Source organism: Myotis nattereri (assembly GCF_964212035.1).
Source record: "Myotis nattereri genome assembly, chromosome: 8".
NCBI lineage: Eukaryota > Metazoa > Chordata > Mammalia > Chiroptera > Vespertilionidae > Myotis > Myotis nattereri.
The window spans coordinates 88,375,596-88,391,114 of NC_138083.1; the positions used below are offsets into that span (position 1 = coordinate 88,375,596).

The window sequence follows — 15,519 nt, forward strand, 5'->3', positions numbered from 1 at the left end:
TGAAGGAGCTCCTTCTCCTTATCATCTTGGGTAGATGTCACTGTTGCTCTCAGTCTGGCCTTGTCTAATACGTGATTGAGCTGTACTTCAACATCAGAGCCTGGACACATTAATAAATTAACCCGCGAACAGAATCTTACATTTTTTTATTTCTTTGTACATTTTTATAATTGTAAAAATCCTAAAGCATCTCACATGTACAGCAGAAGTGCAGAGGACGCTAGCATTGTTTAGAGCAAAAACTGGAATAGTTTGTTGGTGTGGTGGTAATAATTACACACACATATAAGGAAAGACTCATTTACATTGTGCCAACAGCAATCACATCTTAAGTCCCCAATTAAAATGTGATTTTTTTTTTAACTCCAAAAGCTCCATGTGACTGTGTAGCCATCTGTTTAATGTAACAGCCGCCACTGCTTTGGGCATAGATAATTATTAGGATGAGGACAGTGCTGGGGAAAGATCACAGCTCAGTTGAAAATGACAGTTAATTAAGAGGTAATTAGGGAGGGGTGCTTAGCATTATATTATATCCTGGGAAAGAAATTGGTATCCAGTCTTATCGATATAGGTATAAGTCATGTAGCGTATAAGACTATACATTTTGAATCATTATTTTAAAATCTAATATGTACATTAAAATATGTATTAATAAATAGCATATTTACTTAACTATATTCAATCAGGGGAAGTATTGTTTTCATAAATTATTTTTTGAATTGTTTGCATTTGTTTTTGGGTGGTGGTGTGTTGGTTTTTTTTTGGTCAAAATATTTTTTATCTCAAGTTACTACATGGAAGTTCTGTGTTATCTGGCTCCCCTTACTGCTGTGAGGGCATCTTCAGCCCTCGTCTCTGGAGGAATCCATGACCACAGCCCCGCAGCACACAGATTCCCCTGAGGAGAGCCTGTTAAAGCACTGTGGCCTGAAGGTAGCCATTCTAGGATATTGTCTGAGACATACAACCCATGGTTCAATTCGCTGAAGCACTTCTTACACGCCAGAGGGAGCGAAATGAAGCAAGTAGCATAAAGCTATGCTCAGACTCATTCATTTACCAGAAGAGAAAAAAGAAAAAGAAAAAAGGCCATGTCTCTGTGGGCTCAGAGGCTTCCAATAACTAGCATCCATTCAGGTTTTAGTGTGAGGCTTTGAAAACCCTACTGTACATCACCGTACATTCTAGAGTCCCAAAGGATCTTTTATTTTTTAATTTCATATTTATCTCATCTGGTTTAATTTTCATGTTATTTCTTATCTTTCATTTGCTTATCATCATTTAAAAAAAGCGTTCAGTGTCATTAAGGACTTCATCTTTCAGTTAGATGATTTTGTATGTAATTATCGGAAAAGAGATGAAAAACTTCCTTGATTATCACAAATGATACGAGTTGAAAACAACTGGTAATTAGGAGCTTGGTTTGGGGGGTTAATTTCTATGTGGGCTACATAGAAGATGGATGTGCCTGTGAAAGTGATATTCACTCACATTTTAAAAATAAAACATGCAGGCAGGAATACATCTCACATCTGAAACATCACATTTTTGTTGTATCAGAATTGTTTTAGTACTGCTTTTTAGTTTGTATTTAAGCTGAACTCCTTTTTAAAGCTTTTAAACATATCAATGGTCCCAACTTCGACTGTAAGTCTTCATAAATATTTCATGTTGATGTTGTTTGACATGGTTTGAGTGTCTGTCAGGTTTTCCCAGCTCTGTTTCAGCCCTGTCCCTTGTTGTTGTTTGGCTGTGTCATACGTCATGAAAGAACTGGAGGACTTGTCTTACTTGCTAAGCCCAGTCAGCACTCTTTCCACCGCCTCTCAAACTCCAGCTTCATGGCCTAGACCAGTGGTCGGCAGACTGCGGCTCGCCAGCCACATGCGGCTCTTTGGCCCCTTGAGTGTGGCCACGAAGTTTCAATCACACTGTACGTGCGCGCCCGCACGTGGTATTTTGTGGAAGAGCCACACTCAAGGGCCCGCAGCTTGCCGACCACTGGCCGAGACTAAGTCCTCGCCACAGTGGAGTTCTGGGAATGAATGACGGATCTGTGTCGCACCCAGAGCCTTACCTCTAACTAGCATTCATTTTCCATCTTTACAATTTCCATTTCCTCTTTTATTTAAATAAGTTGGAGTAAATGGATGCTCCTGCACGTCCCGTGAGCTCTTCTGAGACGAGCGTGGGCCTCTGGATGATACTGTTAATAATTTGTTCACGTTTTCTCTCTCTCTCTTCTTTTGTAGTCGCGACCTATCCCTTCCCACCTTACCTCAGCAGTTGCAGAGAGCATCCTGGCCTCGGCCTGTGAGAGCGAGAGCAGAAATGCTGCCAAGAGGATGCGCCTGGAGAAGCAGCAGGTACTGTGCCGCGGGGCCGGGGCACCCAGCCAGCGTGCGGCTCGGGGAGCCTCCTGTGCACGCTGAATGGGTGGGTCTTGAAGTTCACAAAGACAGGGCTTTTGTGTCTTTCTGATAAGAATTTAAACTTGACATTGAAGGTTCGTGAGCGCCATGGAGGCCTAACAACCCAGATGCTCTGTGGTGGGAACCGGACAGTTGGAAACGGATGGGTTACCATTCCGTATGGCATCCTCTCTGCAGGCTGCTGGGTCAAGTCACGGGTCCAAAGTGATCACTTACAGTACTTCTGCCGGTGTTCCTGGTTGGTTGTGCGAAGGACCTGAGTGTGTTCATTCTTCGTGAGCATCAACTTGTCTTGTCATCCCTGTGACCCACTGCGAGGTGGCAGCGTGTGGCGCTGGGGGTGGCGAGAGCACCACATAATGGGGCCGATGGGGACCCACGTCCATACGTGGGGACGTGACAGAATGGAAGTCCATGTCCCGGCTCACTCCCTCATTCGCGAATCATTCGCTGCGTGCCGTCAAGCGTCCACTCCTGTGTCTCTTTCCTCAGGGAGGATGTCCAGGGCTGTGGTGTGAGTGTGTTTTGTTCGTTGTTCCCTGGGGTTTCACTCACTTTCTCCCTTGCTTTGTCTACATCTTTCTGTCTCCCCTTCTTGTGTCTGGTATGTCTATCTTTGTTTTATTTTTCTCTCTAGCCCTCTTCCTTAATTATCCATAATGCAAAATTAAATTATAGCGTAGAATTTAAATATTGCCCATAATGTAAGTATTGCACATAGAAGTGTGCTGTATTCTTACTTTTAAATTATTTTTACAACGAAGGATGGCGTGCTTCATATTTTTAATTGATATTGGGATGGGAAGATTAAATTGTGAATCCAATTTTGTTTTCCTTTGAGCCAATGAAAGTAGAAAAATAAATGTTTTTCTATTCCAGGCTTAAATACTGAAAAGTGTTTCAGAATGGCATTATTTTAAATTCAATATGCCTGTTATTAATATGGCGTGTGTTAATAATTTTAAACAATGCAAAAGATGAAGCCTGTAGTTAAATAAAAAATAGTATTGGCTTCAGATAAAATTTATATATGAAAAAGCTAACTTTGAATTTGCTAATAATTCTTTGCTAAGTGTTTATTCACATATTCATGTTCTCAGTTATGACTTTTATCATTATTATAATTCTAAACTTTATATTAAAATGAGTTATAGTACTATAAATGGTGGAGCAAAAGTAGGCTTACAGTTGTGAGTATGCAAAATAGAGTTTATTCTTGTATTATTATTTATTAATTATTGTGTTATTTTCATATGAACAATGGTAGGCCTACTTTTGCCCGACCCTACCACCTTGTGTAGTGATGGTGATTACACATTTTGGCGTTAAATACATCTGGTTTTGAGTCTCAGCTGTACTCTTACTAATTGCGTAACTTTCAGAAAACTATTTCAGTTCTCTCTACCTCTATTTCTTCGTATGCAAGATAAAAAGAATAGCAGTATTCGTCCAATAGGGTTGTTATGAGAACTCTAAATGACAGATTTTTGTTATGTACTTAGCATTTTACTGGGCTCATAGTAAGTATCAATGAATCAGCCTAGAAAATATGATTTTAACTGATGTTCTAGCTTTTCTGTTGCATCAATATAAGTAAAACTAAAAAAAGCATTATTTGTACTATCTCTTTCATAGGAGTTTTAAAATGAGACTCGGTCTATTTGAGAGATTATAATTATAGAAATTTCAATGGCAGGATTCTGGGATTCAGTGGGCTCTCCTGGTTATCGTCTTGCCATATAGCCATTTAGTCTACACTCTAGAATATTCCTGCATTGTGCCAGTCATATGTAGAGTTGTTATGACTGATTCATGTTAAGTATTACCTATGACATCATTCTGTAATATCCCCCAAAGCTGTTCATCCCCCGCTATGTGGTCAATTACTTGACCACTGTTGGCCTAATCTGTGAAATCGGCATGTGAATATCAAACGCATGGATTTATCTTGAGGATTTAAGAAGGCAGTGCATGTGAAAGCACAGTATGTTCCATAAGTTTAAAGATGTATGATATCCACCATTTGCTTGAGTACCTCAAGGGGTGGGGAAATCCCACCCCCAGCACTAAAGGCCTGCTTGTTACTGAAGCATAGGTGCTGTTGGCAGACAGCTGGAGTCATTCCCATGGTGTTTCCTTGGGCTCACGTTTGCTTCCTGGAGCTTCTACCCATTGAAGAAAAACTGCTCACAGTCATGAGGAGTGTGACTTCTTACTACTGCCCTGGGAGTAGGGACGAGAATGGGTGGGGACCAGTTGGCCTTCACCCTACTTCCCATATGAGCCCTTTCTCCTCCGTCCTCAGACACAGTGCTTGTTTATTGCCAGGCTCTGTCACCTGGGAAGGCGGGATGTCCAGTGTCACCCCCATAGCCATGCTCTTTCCGGGCCCTGCGAGGGCTCAGTGTAGGATTCATGAGAAATACGGAAGGAATGACAAAGAAATACATCTTAGGATTTATTAGAAATCTGATAGGCACTTTACAGACATTTCTCTCATTTAGCATTTTCCACAACCCCATGAGAGCAGGCATTATTATTCTCATTTACAGAGGAGGGAACTGAGGCCGAGAAGTGGGGTGGTTCGTACAAGGTTGCTCAGCTGCGTGAGCAAGTCCGGGTGTAAGTTCACATGGCGTGAGGCTGACACTTGCCATCTCTCCACGGCCCTGTCCCTTCGTGTTGTGTTCATCGAGGGAAAACCCATGTTCAGGAACCAACTCTTCAGTCGCGTCCCATCTGTGCCTCTGCTCGGTGTTTTTGGCAGTGCGGCTTCTATTGGAAAACTCCGCTTTCTTCACAGAGACTTTTCCTTCTTCATAGCAACAGGCCTCCCCAGCGAGCAGAGTTACTCCGAGATGCTGTTTCTGTCTCCATATGCGCTTGACCGAGGTTCCCACCTCCCCAAAGTGCTTCGCATCCTCAGAGAGACTGGTCATGCACTGAGAGTGCTGGCTTCCTGAGGGAGTTTTACGTTAAAATGTCATGTCGGCACCACTTCTTACTGTGAATTCTGCAGATCTCACTGGACACGCCACACAGAGGCTTCTGCTGGGGATTCTGCACTTCCCACCACAGCATGACGGTGGGGCATCCTCTCCCGATGGGACCCAAACCCTCTCTTTGCACAGGTAGAAGCAGCCAGAGCTCTTGAGGGCTGGCAAGGAGATCATCTTTGGCCGTGAGCATTCTTAACCCAACTCAGGATTCTTGGACTTTGCCGGTGACTCAGAGATTCGTCACTGACCCCCTGTGTTTCTGTAGGTACTTGAGGGTCTAAAACAGGGGTGCTCAAACTTTTTAAACAGGGGGCCAGTTCACTGTCCCTCAGACCATTGGAGGGCCGGACTATAGTTTAAAAAACAACTGAACAAATTCCTGTGCACACTGCACATATCTTATTTTGAAGTAAAAAAACAAAACGGGAACAAACACAATATTTGTATTTGCATGTGGCCCGCGGGCCGTAGTTTGAGGACCCCTGGTCTAAAACCTGGACAGTTAAAACCTGGGTTCTATTGAGCCGCACCACACGCCTGCCTGCTGGCCGCCCGTGGTGAGCCTCAGGTAGGGCTGTCAGTGTGTATGCCCTTCTGAGTTTGTGAAGCTTGATGAATCAGGTGCATTTGAAAAGCTCTTCTACCTGTGCACATGAGAGGTGCTGTGGACGGGTGAAGCGCCTTTCCTGCAAGCCCACCTCGGCCAGGATCCGGAGGAGGCGTGTTACCATGTAGCCTCGGCCCTGCAGCAGGCCCGGGGCCAGGACGGCACCTCTTGCTCCATTAGGAATCCGGTATCTCAGAGCTGAGGTCAGTCTGCAGCGTGTTGCAGAATACGTTCAGCATCACGTTTCTGTTCACATGAACACCTAGACTTTCTAACGTATCTAGGAAATTGTTCCACACTCTGACACTTCAAAACGATGGGCAATCTCAGCCTTACCTTTCATAATTCTGTGACACCGCACATGTGAAAAAATTGTCTTTTTCTCTGCCTCTGCTATTTCATTACTTTTTCCTCAAAAACAAAGAGATCTCAATGTTCTTGGTGACAATTTAACTAACTAGACAGAGGCAGGGAATCAAACCAGCACCCTCTGTGTGCATGGGACAGCGCTCAGCTAACTGGAACATTCCAGTCTGGCCAACAGTTTCTCTCTTTGATGGACAGGACTCTGAATCTGGAAACTTCATTTCTTTTGGGTGACATGTATGGGTTTGGGGGAGAATAGGAACCAGCCTCAATTTCTGATTTTTTTTTTTATTTTTTTATTTTTATTTTTTTGCCTTTCTGTTGCTCATTTGTATTCTGGCTTCATTGAGAATTCTCCCACATTTTTATAGAAATTTTTTTTTTAAAAAACTTTGGGCACATCTTTAGCTTAGAGTGTTATTAATTTCAAGTTGATAAATGTCAGTACGTGAGTAGGTGGTTTGAATTCAGACAGAGAAATTCAACATGTTATGTTGATACACTTCTCAGTGCCAAAGTCAGGAGAACATATGGTTTCCTAGGTTCTCCATGAAGACAGCATTTTCATTAATATCACTTGTTTTACAACCACTTATTTTTAGGCTTAGCGGATAAATGAAGAATCTGACATATTTGGTTTATGCCAATATATTCCTTTTTTTGTAATTTGTTTTCTCATAATCTGTTCATTCCTTGCCCTGTCTCTTCTCTTTAACCACGTTAAAACACAGTAGTTACTCTGGAAAAAAATAATGTTTTGTGTATTGGGGAAATTTAGTCATAGTCACAAAGTTTTTATAAAATTAGCTAATGCAATAGCCGGGCAAATGGAACTGTGCTTCCTGCAGAGACTGGAGTTTGGCACGGTTCATGGGGGACCGCCGCCACGAGACACGCATGCTGCTCCGTTACCCAGCACTTAGGAGAGCAGGGCTTCCGGAGAGCTGCTATTCCAGGCAGCTGAGGACTGCCGCCTTTCTTTTTTTCTTTATTGATTAAGGTATTACATATGTGTCCTTCTCCCCCCATTGCCCCCCTCCACCCCCTCCACTCATGCCCTCACCCCCCTGGTATCTGTGTCCATTGACTGCCACCTTTTAAAATGCTTTTGTTTCCCTAACCGGTTTGGCTCAGTGGATAGAGCATCGGCCTGCGGACTCAAGGGTCCTGGGTTTGATTCCAGTCAAGGGCATGTACCTTGGTTGCGGGGACATCCCCAGTGGGGAGTGTGCAAGAGGCAGCTGATCGATGTTTCTCTCTCATCGATGTTTCTAACTCTCTATCCCTCTCCCTTCCTCTCTGTAAAAAATCAATAAAATGTATTGTAAATAAAATAAAATGCTTTTGTGATCGGAGTGGCGGGGTGTCCTCCCCACCCTGGGTTCTCGGGGTGGGGTCCTTAGGCTAGCTCAGGAAAAGGGCTGCGTGATCTCATTTGTATGGAAGTGCATCCCTGGGTTCCCCAAGTCCCCTTCCCGGCATGGGAGTGCTGCTGGGTCTCAGCAGAGCTAGAGGCAAAGCCAGGGTCCGAAGCTTCCGTTAGTGCTGGCGCCGGGTCCAGTTCCGCGTCAGGCTGGCTGCAGCCCATCAGTCCGCTGTGTTGGGGTGAATGCAGGAGAGCGCGCCCCGAGCAATAGCCCAGGAGCATGAGAGGAACCAAAAGCACAAGAGCCTAAGAGCGCAGATTCCTTTTAGGGATTAAATGTCCCCAACTTCGTGCCCTTGCAGTGGCCACGCTCATTCTGGCCAATGACCTGTTCCCAGGTGACTGACAGCCAAGGACCTTCCAGATGTCACCCCAACTTTACTGGGCCTGTGTCTGTTGTCCTCCCTGTCCGGTCCCTTCCCCCCTCGATCCCGGGGGAATAGACTGGTAGCTCTCTCGGGAGGGTAAGGCTTTAGCTTCCGGGTGAAGCTGCCCCAATAATATGCCTGTAACATCTGGCCTTCCCTTTGCATCTTTCCTGTTGTTTATAACGAGGTTAATTATAATAGCATCAATTTCGCTTTCATTTTTAGTGGAACTATTTCTAAAATATCGGTGCATCATTATAACAAAAGGCTTCTGACCATAAGTTTCAATGATGGGTTCATCTGTTAACCTTTACTCAAGCCCATGCAGTCTGGCATCTGAGCGGCAGCCCTAGGCCTGGATATAAATTTTATTTTATATAAGAACAGGTGCCCAGACAGGTGGTCTTACAGAGTCCGTGCGGGAGCGAATCCTCAGGAGGTCAGCTTGCTCTCTTGGTGACTTGCCTCTTTTCCCTGATGTCGAAGGGCGCCTGACATTCTGATTCGCTTGCCAGCAATGTTGACCTTTTCCGATCAATTTTGCCGAAATGGCTCAATCTCCCAAGTTCCTCACCTTCACGAAGACGCCCCATCGTGTTTTCTTTGCCTTGTCAACAATATATTTTTTAAAATTTTCCTTTTGCTTCAGCCCCGTGGTTTTAAGATGACTAAAGGTCAGCCTGCATCTGTTTTTATTTGCACCCTGCTCATCGGGTGTAAGGAAAAGGCTCTGGCTACTTTAGGCGTTTATGCAGAGCAGTTTTCTAAGAGTCCTTACCTGCTCTCTCTCTGACACTTAGCAGATCAAACACCAAGCCACACTCATCTGTCCCCTTTTCACGGTTTGCCAAGAATGTAAGCAGGATCGGGACAGCACTGTAACCTATGCAGTTACATGGGAAGTCCAGTAAGATTTCCTACATTCAGAGACAACTTCTCATGAAACACTTCTCTGGTAACACCCCGGGCTCTTTGTGGCTTGTTGGTTTGGGTGTTCCTTTTATTTAGGAAACATACAGTGCGTTCTGGCCCTGACGCTCAGGACACTCGGCACCTCAGCACGTGGCAGGCACAGCCACTTTTTTCGTCCCTGGGGTTTGTGTGTGGCCTCCTGTTCCCAAATCCTCTAGAAAAGCTGCGTGAGGCTTAAGGCTTGGGGCTGGAAAGAGGGCAGCGAGCCATAGTTCAAAAGAGGTCAGAGCTGTGACTGTAAACTTAATAAAATAGGTGGATGCAAGAGAGAAGTTTATCTAAATCCCAGAGGCATTAAGATTTCCATCAAATGCAGTAGTTAAAGCTCTTTACCAGTGTCTTTCCCATTGGCTATTACTCTATCTCTGCTACATAACTGCTTTCCGGTGGGGGGACCTGAGGCCTGTGAGGAGGGGAGCCTGTGATTCAGGCCTGGGAAACAGTGTGGGGGTGTCCTAGACATATACGTGGGCATCCACACAACATCGCTTCAGTTGGGGATTAATAATACACAGCTTTTCAAAAGAGCCTCCTTTTACACATGATTAACATTTTTACAACTGGGACATATTAGATTCATTTTTAAAAATTAGAGCTACAGAGGACCTTACACACTACTTAATTTAATACATTTATTTTATATAAGAAACAGGCCTGGACGAGTTTTGTTTTTTCCCAGTTTAGACCGGCCTTCCTTCCTTCTGTGATTTTTCCTATTTCACTAGAAACAGAATCAATCTATCTCTCTCTCTCTCTCTCTCTCTCTCTCTCTCTCTCTCGCTCTCTCCCTCTCTCCCTCTCTCCCTCTCTCTCTCCCTCTCTCCCTCTCTCCCTCTCTCCCTCCCTCTCTCCCTCTCTCCCTCTCTCCCTCTCTCCCTCTCTCCCTCTCTCCCTCTCTCCCTCTTTAAAGACCAATACAGTACAAAGAATTTAGCTCCCTGTTGACTTCAGGGTAATGTTCTGAGTAATGAAACTCAGAATGCTTCATAAATTGCAAATCATATGCCATCAGATATTCGAACATGCAAGGGTTTGAATCCTCTTTGGAATGCAGAACCCAGGAGGTCACATGATTCCACTACATTTTTCTATCAGTTGTTATTGCCTATGAAGCAAATTAGAGGAAGTCCAATGAGGCTGTCAAACTTGGTAGGGAACTTCCCAGGTATCCATGTGTCTTCTTTAATCCTTTATGTAGGATTCTGCACTTGGGGTAGTTTTAAAAACTACAGAATCCTTTCTATACTTTTCTTACATTAAATTAGTTTATTGAGCCATTAGTTTGTTAGTTATTTGATCATTTTATATTCTAAGAACAAAGTTTGTTGAAACCATTTCAAATACCCTGACTCAATTTTAAATTCCAACCTCTTCATTACTCAAAGTGTCCGCTCAACTATATTTGGGAAATAAGTCAGCGTATGTATGGGAAGCATACCTATATCATTACACTATTGCAGGTGTATTATCTTGTATGTTAATGTTGACCTCCCGTAAATCTTCTCACATATCTTTGTCCCAAAACTCAGCGAGGTATATGTCATCACTATCACTACTTATGACTAAAAATTACACTGGAGGAATGCAGGTCCCCACGGTTGCTCCTGCTCTCTGTCTGTATCATGCCAGTTTGGGGATGTAGAGAGAGGTGGGTGTGGAGCAGGATTCTTAGTCCTCTAAGGGCATCCTGACCCTGCCCACCAGTCTGCCGTATGGCTCCCCCTCTCTGCCTGTGTCTGTCTGCGCGCCCACCTTAAAGGGTACCTGCCTTACGGAGCCCCTCCTGGAGCAGATCTCAGCCCACAAAGCCGAGTCCCTCTCCTCGCTCTCTGTGGAGACAACGTATGTCAGGCCTCCATTGTAGATCCCACCCATTGCCGTGGCCCCCACGTGTCTCCGAATGTGGCTCGACCATTTTGTATCACGCTGTAGAACTGAAACATCTTGGGCTTTTCATTACTCTGAGCCCACAAAGATACCTAGTTATATCCTGGGAATGGGGTAACCACTCAATAAGTAATCCATATGCGGCTGGACGTAGCTTGGTAAAAAGGTTGGTTTCAGGGAAGGAGAGAGCCTTTTAATGAGGTGCCCACTAACACAAGAGGAATGCTTCCTGAGAAACATAAGTGAGGTGTGGCCGGATGGAGCAGGAATCACCGGAATTAACATTGCGACTTGAAATGCTGTTGGACGGCCTGGTAAACACAGTTTTAGCATCGGATAGAGAAAATCACAATACAGTGCGATAGGAACCAAGGGGGTAGGCTGGGAGGGGACGAAGAACGTCTCACATTTTGTTCTTTGGACACGCTGCTTTTCACCGCTCAGTGTGAAAAGGCGTCAGCTTTTAGGTTTCTGGCAAAGCAATTACAGGGAGACACATGCCGGGAGCTGACCCGCCACTTGCCCCTGTAGTTGTCATAGCAGCAGGCTGACGGCACAGCTTGTCACCAGAGCGACCCCAGCTGTGGGGGAAGTTCCGCCCTACATGCAACATATGGAACATTAATATTCAAGTTTGTATGCTGTTCCTTAGTGGTGGCCGTCCTTTTCCGCTGTTGCACGCTTATCTGACGTTTAAGGACTCATTCCATGAGAAGTCCAGGTTTAAAGGCCACGGACCATAGGTAGATACTGTGCATCTAGGCTCTTGTTCCGTGGGGAGAAGCTATTTTAAAGTGTTACTGAGGAGAGAAAGGTTGGGGTGCTGTAACCTGGGTGTAGTTTTGTTTTGGTTTTGGTTTTTTAAGCTATGTGTGCTGTGTCTGTACTCAGCAAATAAATGACTTATCCTTATTTACTCTTTACTTATTCACAAACATATGCATGTGCCTGCTATGTCTATGTCTTATACACAAAAGAGAACTCTTGCCAAAACCGGTTTGGCTCAGTGGATAGAGCGTCGGCTTGTGGACTGAAAGGTCCCAGGTTCGATTCCGGTCAAGGGCATGTACCTGGGTTGCGGGCACATCCCCAGTAGGAGATGTGCAGGAGGCAGCTGATCGATGTTTCTCTCTCATCGATGTTTCTAACTCTCTATCTCTCTCCCTTCCTTTCTGTAAAATATCAATAAAGTATATTTAAAAAAAAAAGAGAGAACTCTTAAAAACTATGTATAAAAAGGTCTACATACCCTGGCCAGTTTTTCCCAGTATTTAGAGCATCGGCCCACAGACCAAAGGGTCCTGGGTTTGATTTCTGGCCAATGGCACATACTTGGTGGCAGGTTTGATCCCTGGCCCTGGTCGGGGCATGTACAGAAACAATCAAACTATGTGTGTCTCTCATGTAGATGTTTCTCTCTCTCTCCTCCTCCTCCTCCCTCTCTTCCACTTTCACACACACAAAAAAATCAATGGAAAAAATATCCTCAGGTGAGGATTAAAAGAAAATAATAATCAAAAAGGTGTACATATATATAAATACATTATCCTATACAATAAAAGACTAATATGTAAATTGTCCCCTTGACTGGGAGCTCCACCTGGAGTTTGACCAGGGGGCGGGGCCGGCCCCAGCCCCTCCCCTGGCTGGCCCTGCCCCCGATTGCCCCTCCCATCCCAATCGGGGACGGGGCTGGCCAGCCAACCACCCGAGACTTTTCCCCCCGGCTGGCCTGGCCCAATCGGCCCAATGCAGGAGGACTGGCCAGAACCCACCCATACACAAATTTGTGCACCAGGCTTCTAGTTTCCACATAAACTAGAGAGTATCAATATATTACAAAAGGAAGCTTTGGGATCATTGCTGGGGTACTCATTTGTGGTTTTGAAATGGTGCTTTTGGTTTAGTAGGCTAAATGTCACATGAATGTGGACATGTCCTCCCCAAACTGAAGTCTTAATAGCAACATGAAATAATATATCATTATGCAGTCCTGTTTTATAAACAGCAACATTAAATAGCATATCATTATGTAGTCATATCTTGTAAGCAGTTACAAATATTAATGCATGCACAATCTAAACATTCAGATAAACTGTTGACAACTGCCTAATTTTTAGCAAGGAAAAAAGTGAGTTCTGTTCCAGTGATAAGTAAGATGCATGCCAATCTTGGATGATTTTACCTAAAACAACAAAAAAATTAAAATCCTAATACTATGATCAACAGAGACCCTGTGTATTCTAAGTCATGATCTTAAAGAATTTCTAAATGTTTTCTAAACCCTGTGGGACTCTGGAGCAGGCATCAGGTAAGGGTTATAAGCTGTGGGTGTTAGTATATCCACATCCATGAGGGCGTTTTTTTTCTCCCCCCCTTTGTTTCTCAGTCAACATGTATTGTTACCTTTATGGGAAAGCAAAAAATTGCATCTTTTTCACATTTTTTTTTAGCTAATGAAAATATAAATAATGCTACTGACAAAAAATAGAAGTATAATCAAAGTAGTAATATTTTGTTTTTGCTTAAAGCTTAAGGAAAATTAATATATTGACTCTATAGCAATTTCAAACCAACATTTCATATTACAAAAAAAATGCATATATAATAAACAATTCCTGATAAACTAAATTTAAGATTTAGAATTTAAATTGCTTTAGGGGAGTTTTTAAAAAAGCTCAGCAGCACAATTTGTGTGGACACGAGAATATGTAAAATTTAGTGTATTATTATATTAACTTACTAGAGGTCTGATGCATGAAATTCATGCAAGAGTAGGCCTTCCTTCCTCCGGCTGCCGGCACCGGCTTCCCTCTGGCACCCAGGACCGGGGATTCCCTCCAGCCGCTGGCAGGCACCCGGGACTCCGGCTTCCCTTGCAGCCTCAGCTTCCTCCGGAAGGTTGTCCGGAAGAATGTCCGGAAGGATGTCCAGTCTAATTAGCATATCACGCTTTTATTGTTATAGATCTTTAAGAATGCTTAAAAACAGAAAATATGTTCACCTGAATGGCACAGAAATTGAGACTACACCCAATCTAATCTAAGTCCATGCACTGTATATGAAGAGACACTTCTATATAGTTCCTGCAACAGGCATAGTATACCCATCCCAAAAGAGAGAAATGGGATTTAAGAAAAAAAAAAAAAAAAAAAAAAAGGTTGATAGGTACCAACAAGTCCAAAGCCCAGAAGGATAAATTCCATTCGATTTCAAGCCTGAGAATCATTATCTGTGGCCCCAACTCTGTCCTCCCTGCGCCCTGGGCCCTCCCTGCCCAAGGACATCTGGTCGGCTGCCTCGGTCAGCTCTGCCCTCTCTCTCTCTCTGCATCTCCAGCTGTGCCCAAGGGTCATTCTTCTCTCATCCTGTCCCCTTCAGTCTCTTTCCGTTCAGGCTGCCTGTCTTCAGCTGGTATGAAGCCCTCAGAACCTGTCAGTCTCCCTCGGTGGCTGAGGGACTGGGCTGCTTGACCTGAGGACCTCTCACACCTCCTTCCTGGGTAGCCTCTCTGTCACCAGACCCTGCTGAGATGGCTGGGTGGACCCATGGTGTCACGCACTTGATCTCCCTAGCTACCCGAGGATTGTCCAGCACACCCTGTTTTCCAAGCAAGCTTTCTGGAAAATCTCCCTGGTCATCAAGTGCTGGTTCCTGTGTGTTAAGAAATCTAACTCATAACTTGAGCTAACGTCCAATTTTAATTTTCCATTTTTTGAAGAATGTGTATATGGCTTTATGCCCATGAGTTACACCTAATAGGAACTTACCAACAGAACTATTGAAGACTTAGCATTTAAAGTGTATTATATATGCAAAATATACAACCGCTTTCAAGGATTTTTAAATGGAAATAACATAAATTATCTTTGTGTTTTATTTATTTGTTTTACTAAATTGATTGGGATGACATAGATCAACATGAACATATAGGTTTCAGGTGTGGGTTTCTGTGTTACCAGATCTGTATATTGTACCCTGTGCTGAGCACCCAAAGTCAAATCTCCTCCTGCCACCATATATTAGGACCCACTTTCCTTTGGTAACATTGAGTTTTATTTAGAGACTTGAAGTAGGGTCAGTATTTCTACTCATTTTTTTTTAATTACATGAATTAAACATTTTTTATCATCAGGAGACTGGAATAGTGTCTCTCTCTCTTTCTCCCCCCTGGTGTACATAGTATAGATAATGCTTACACAAAATGAACATTTATATCAAAATATGAAGAAATTAAGAGCCTTTGAATTCCAAACTGGAATTCAACAGGAGGAGAATTAGCCTTGTTGCCTATCGACATACGCTCTGCTCTTTCATGAATCATGTGCTCCATTGTGAACTTCCTGCCAGACAGGTGTAAGTGCTGTGTGTAAAGTACCTCCACCCCCACCACGCAATCATGCTTTCTACAAAAACCTTACTCTTTTGCGTTTTCCTAAATATTTTTAGTTGTGACGTT

At 43.7% G+C, this 15,519-nt stretch overlaps 1 protein-coding gene across 7 annotated transcripts in view; it reads left to right on the forward strand.

Annotated features, from left to right (window-relative positions):
* NOL4 (nucleolar protein 4) overlaps positions 1-15,519 on the forward strand; it is a 211,946-nt gene that overhangs the window by 162,217 nt on the left and 34,210 nt on the right. For all 7 annotated transcript variants that reach the window (XM_081097326.1, XM_081097325.1, XM_081097331.1 and 4 more), the window contains one exon: positions 2,256-2,369. In XM_081097326.1, the coding sequence (XP_080953452.1) occupies positions 2,256-2,369 (114 nt within the window). The remainder of the gene's footprint in view (positions 1-2,255; positions 2,370-15,519) is intronic.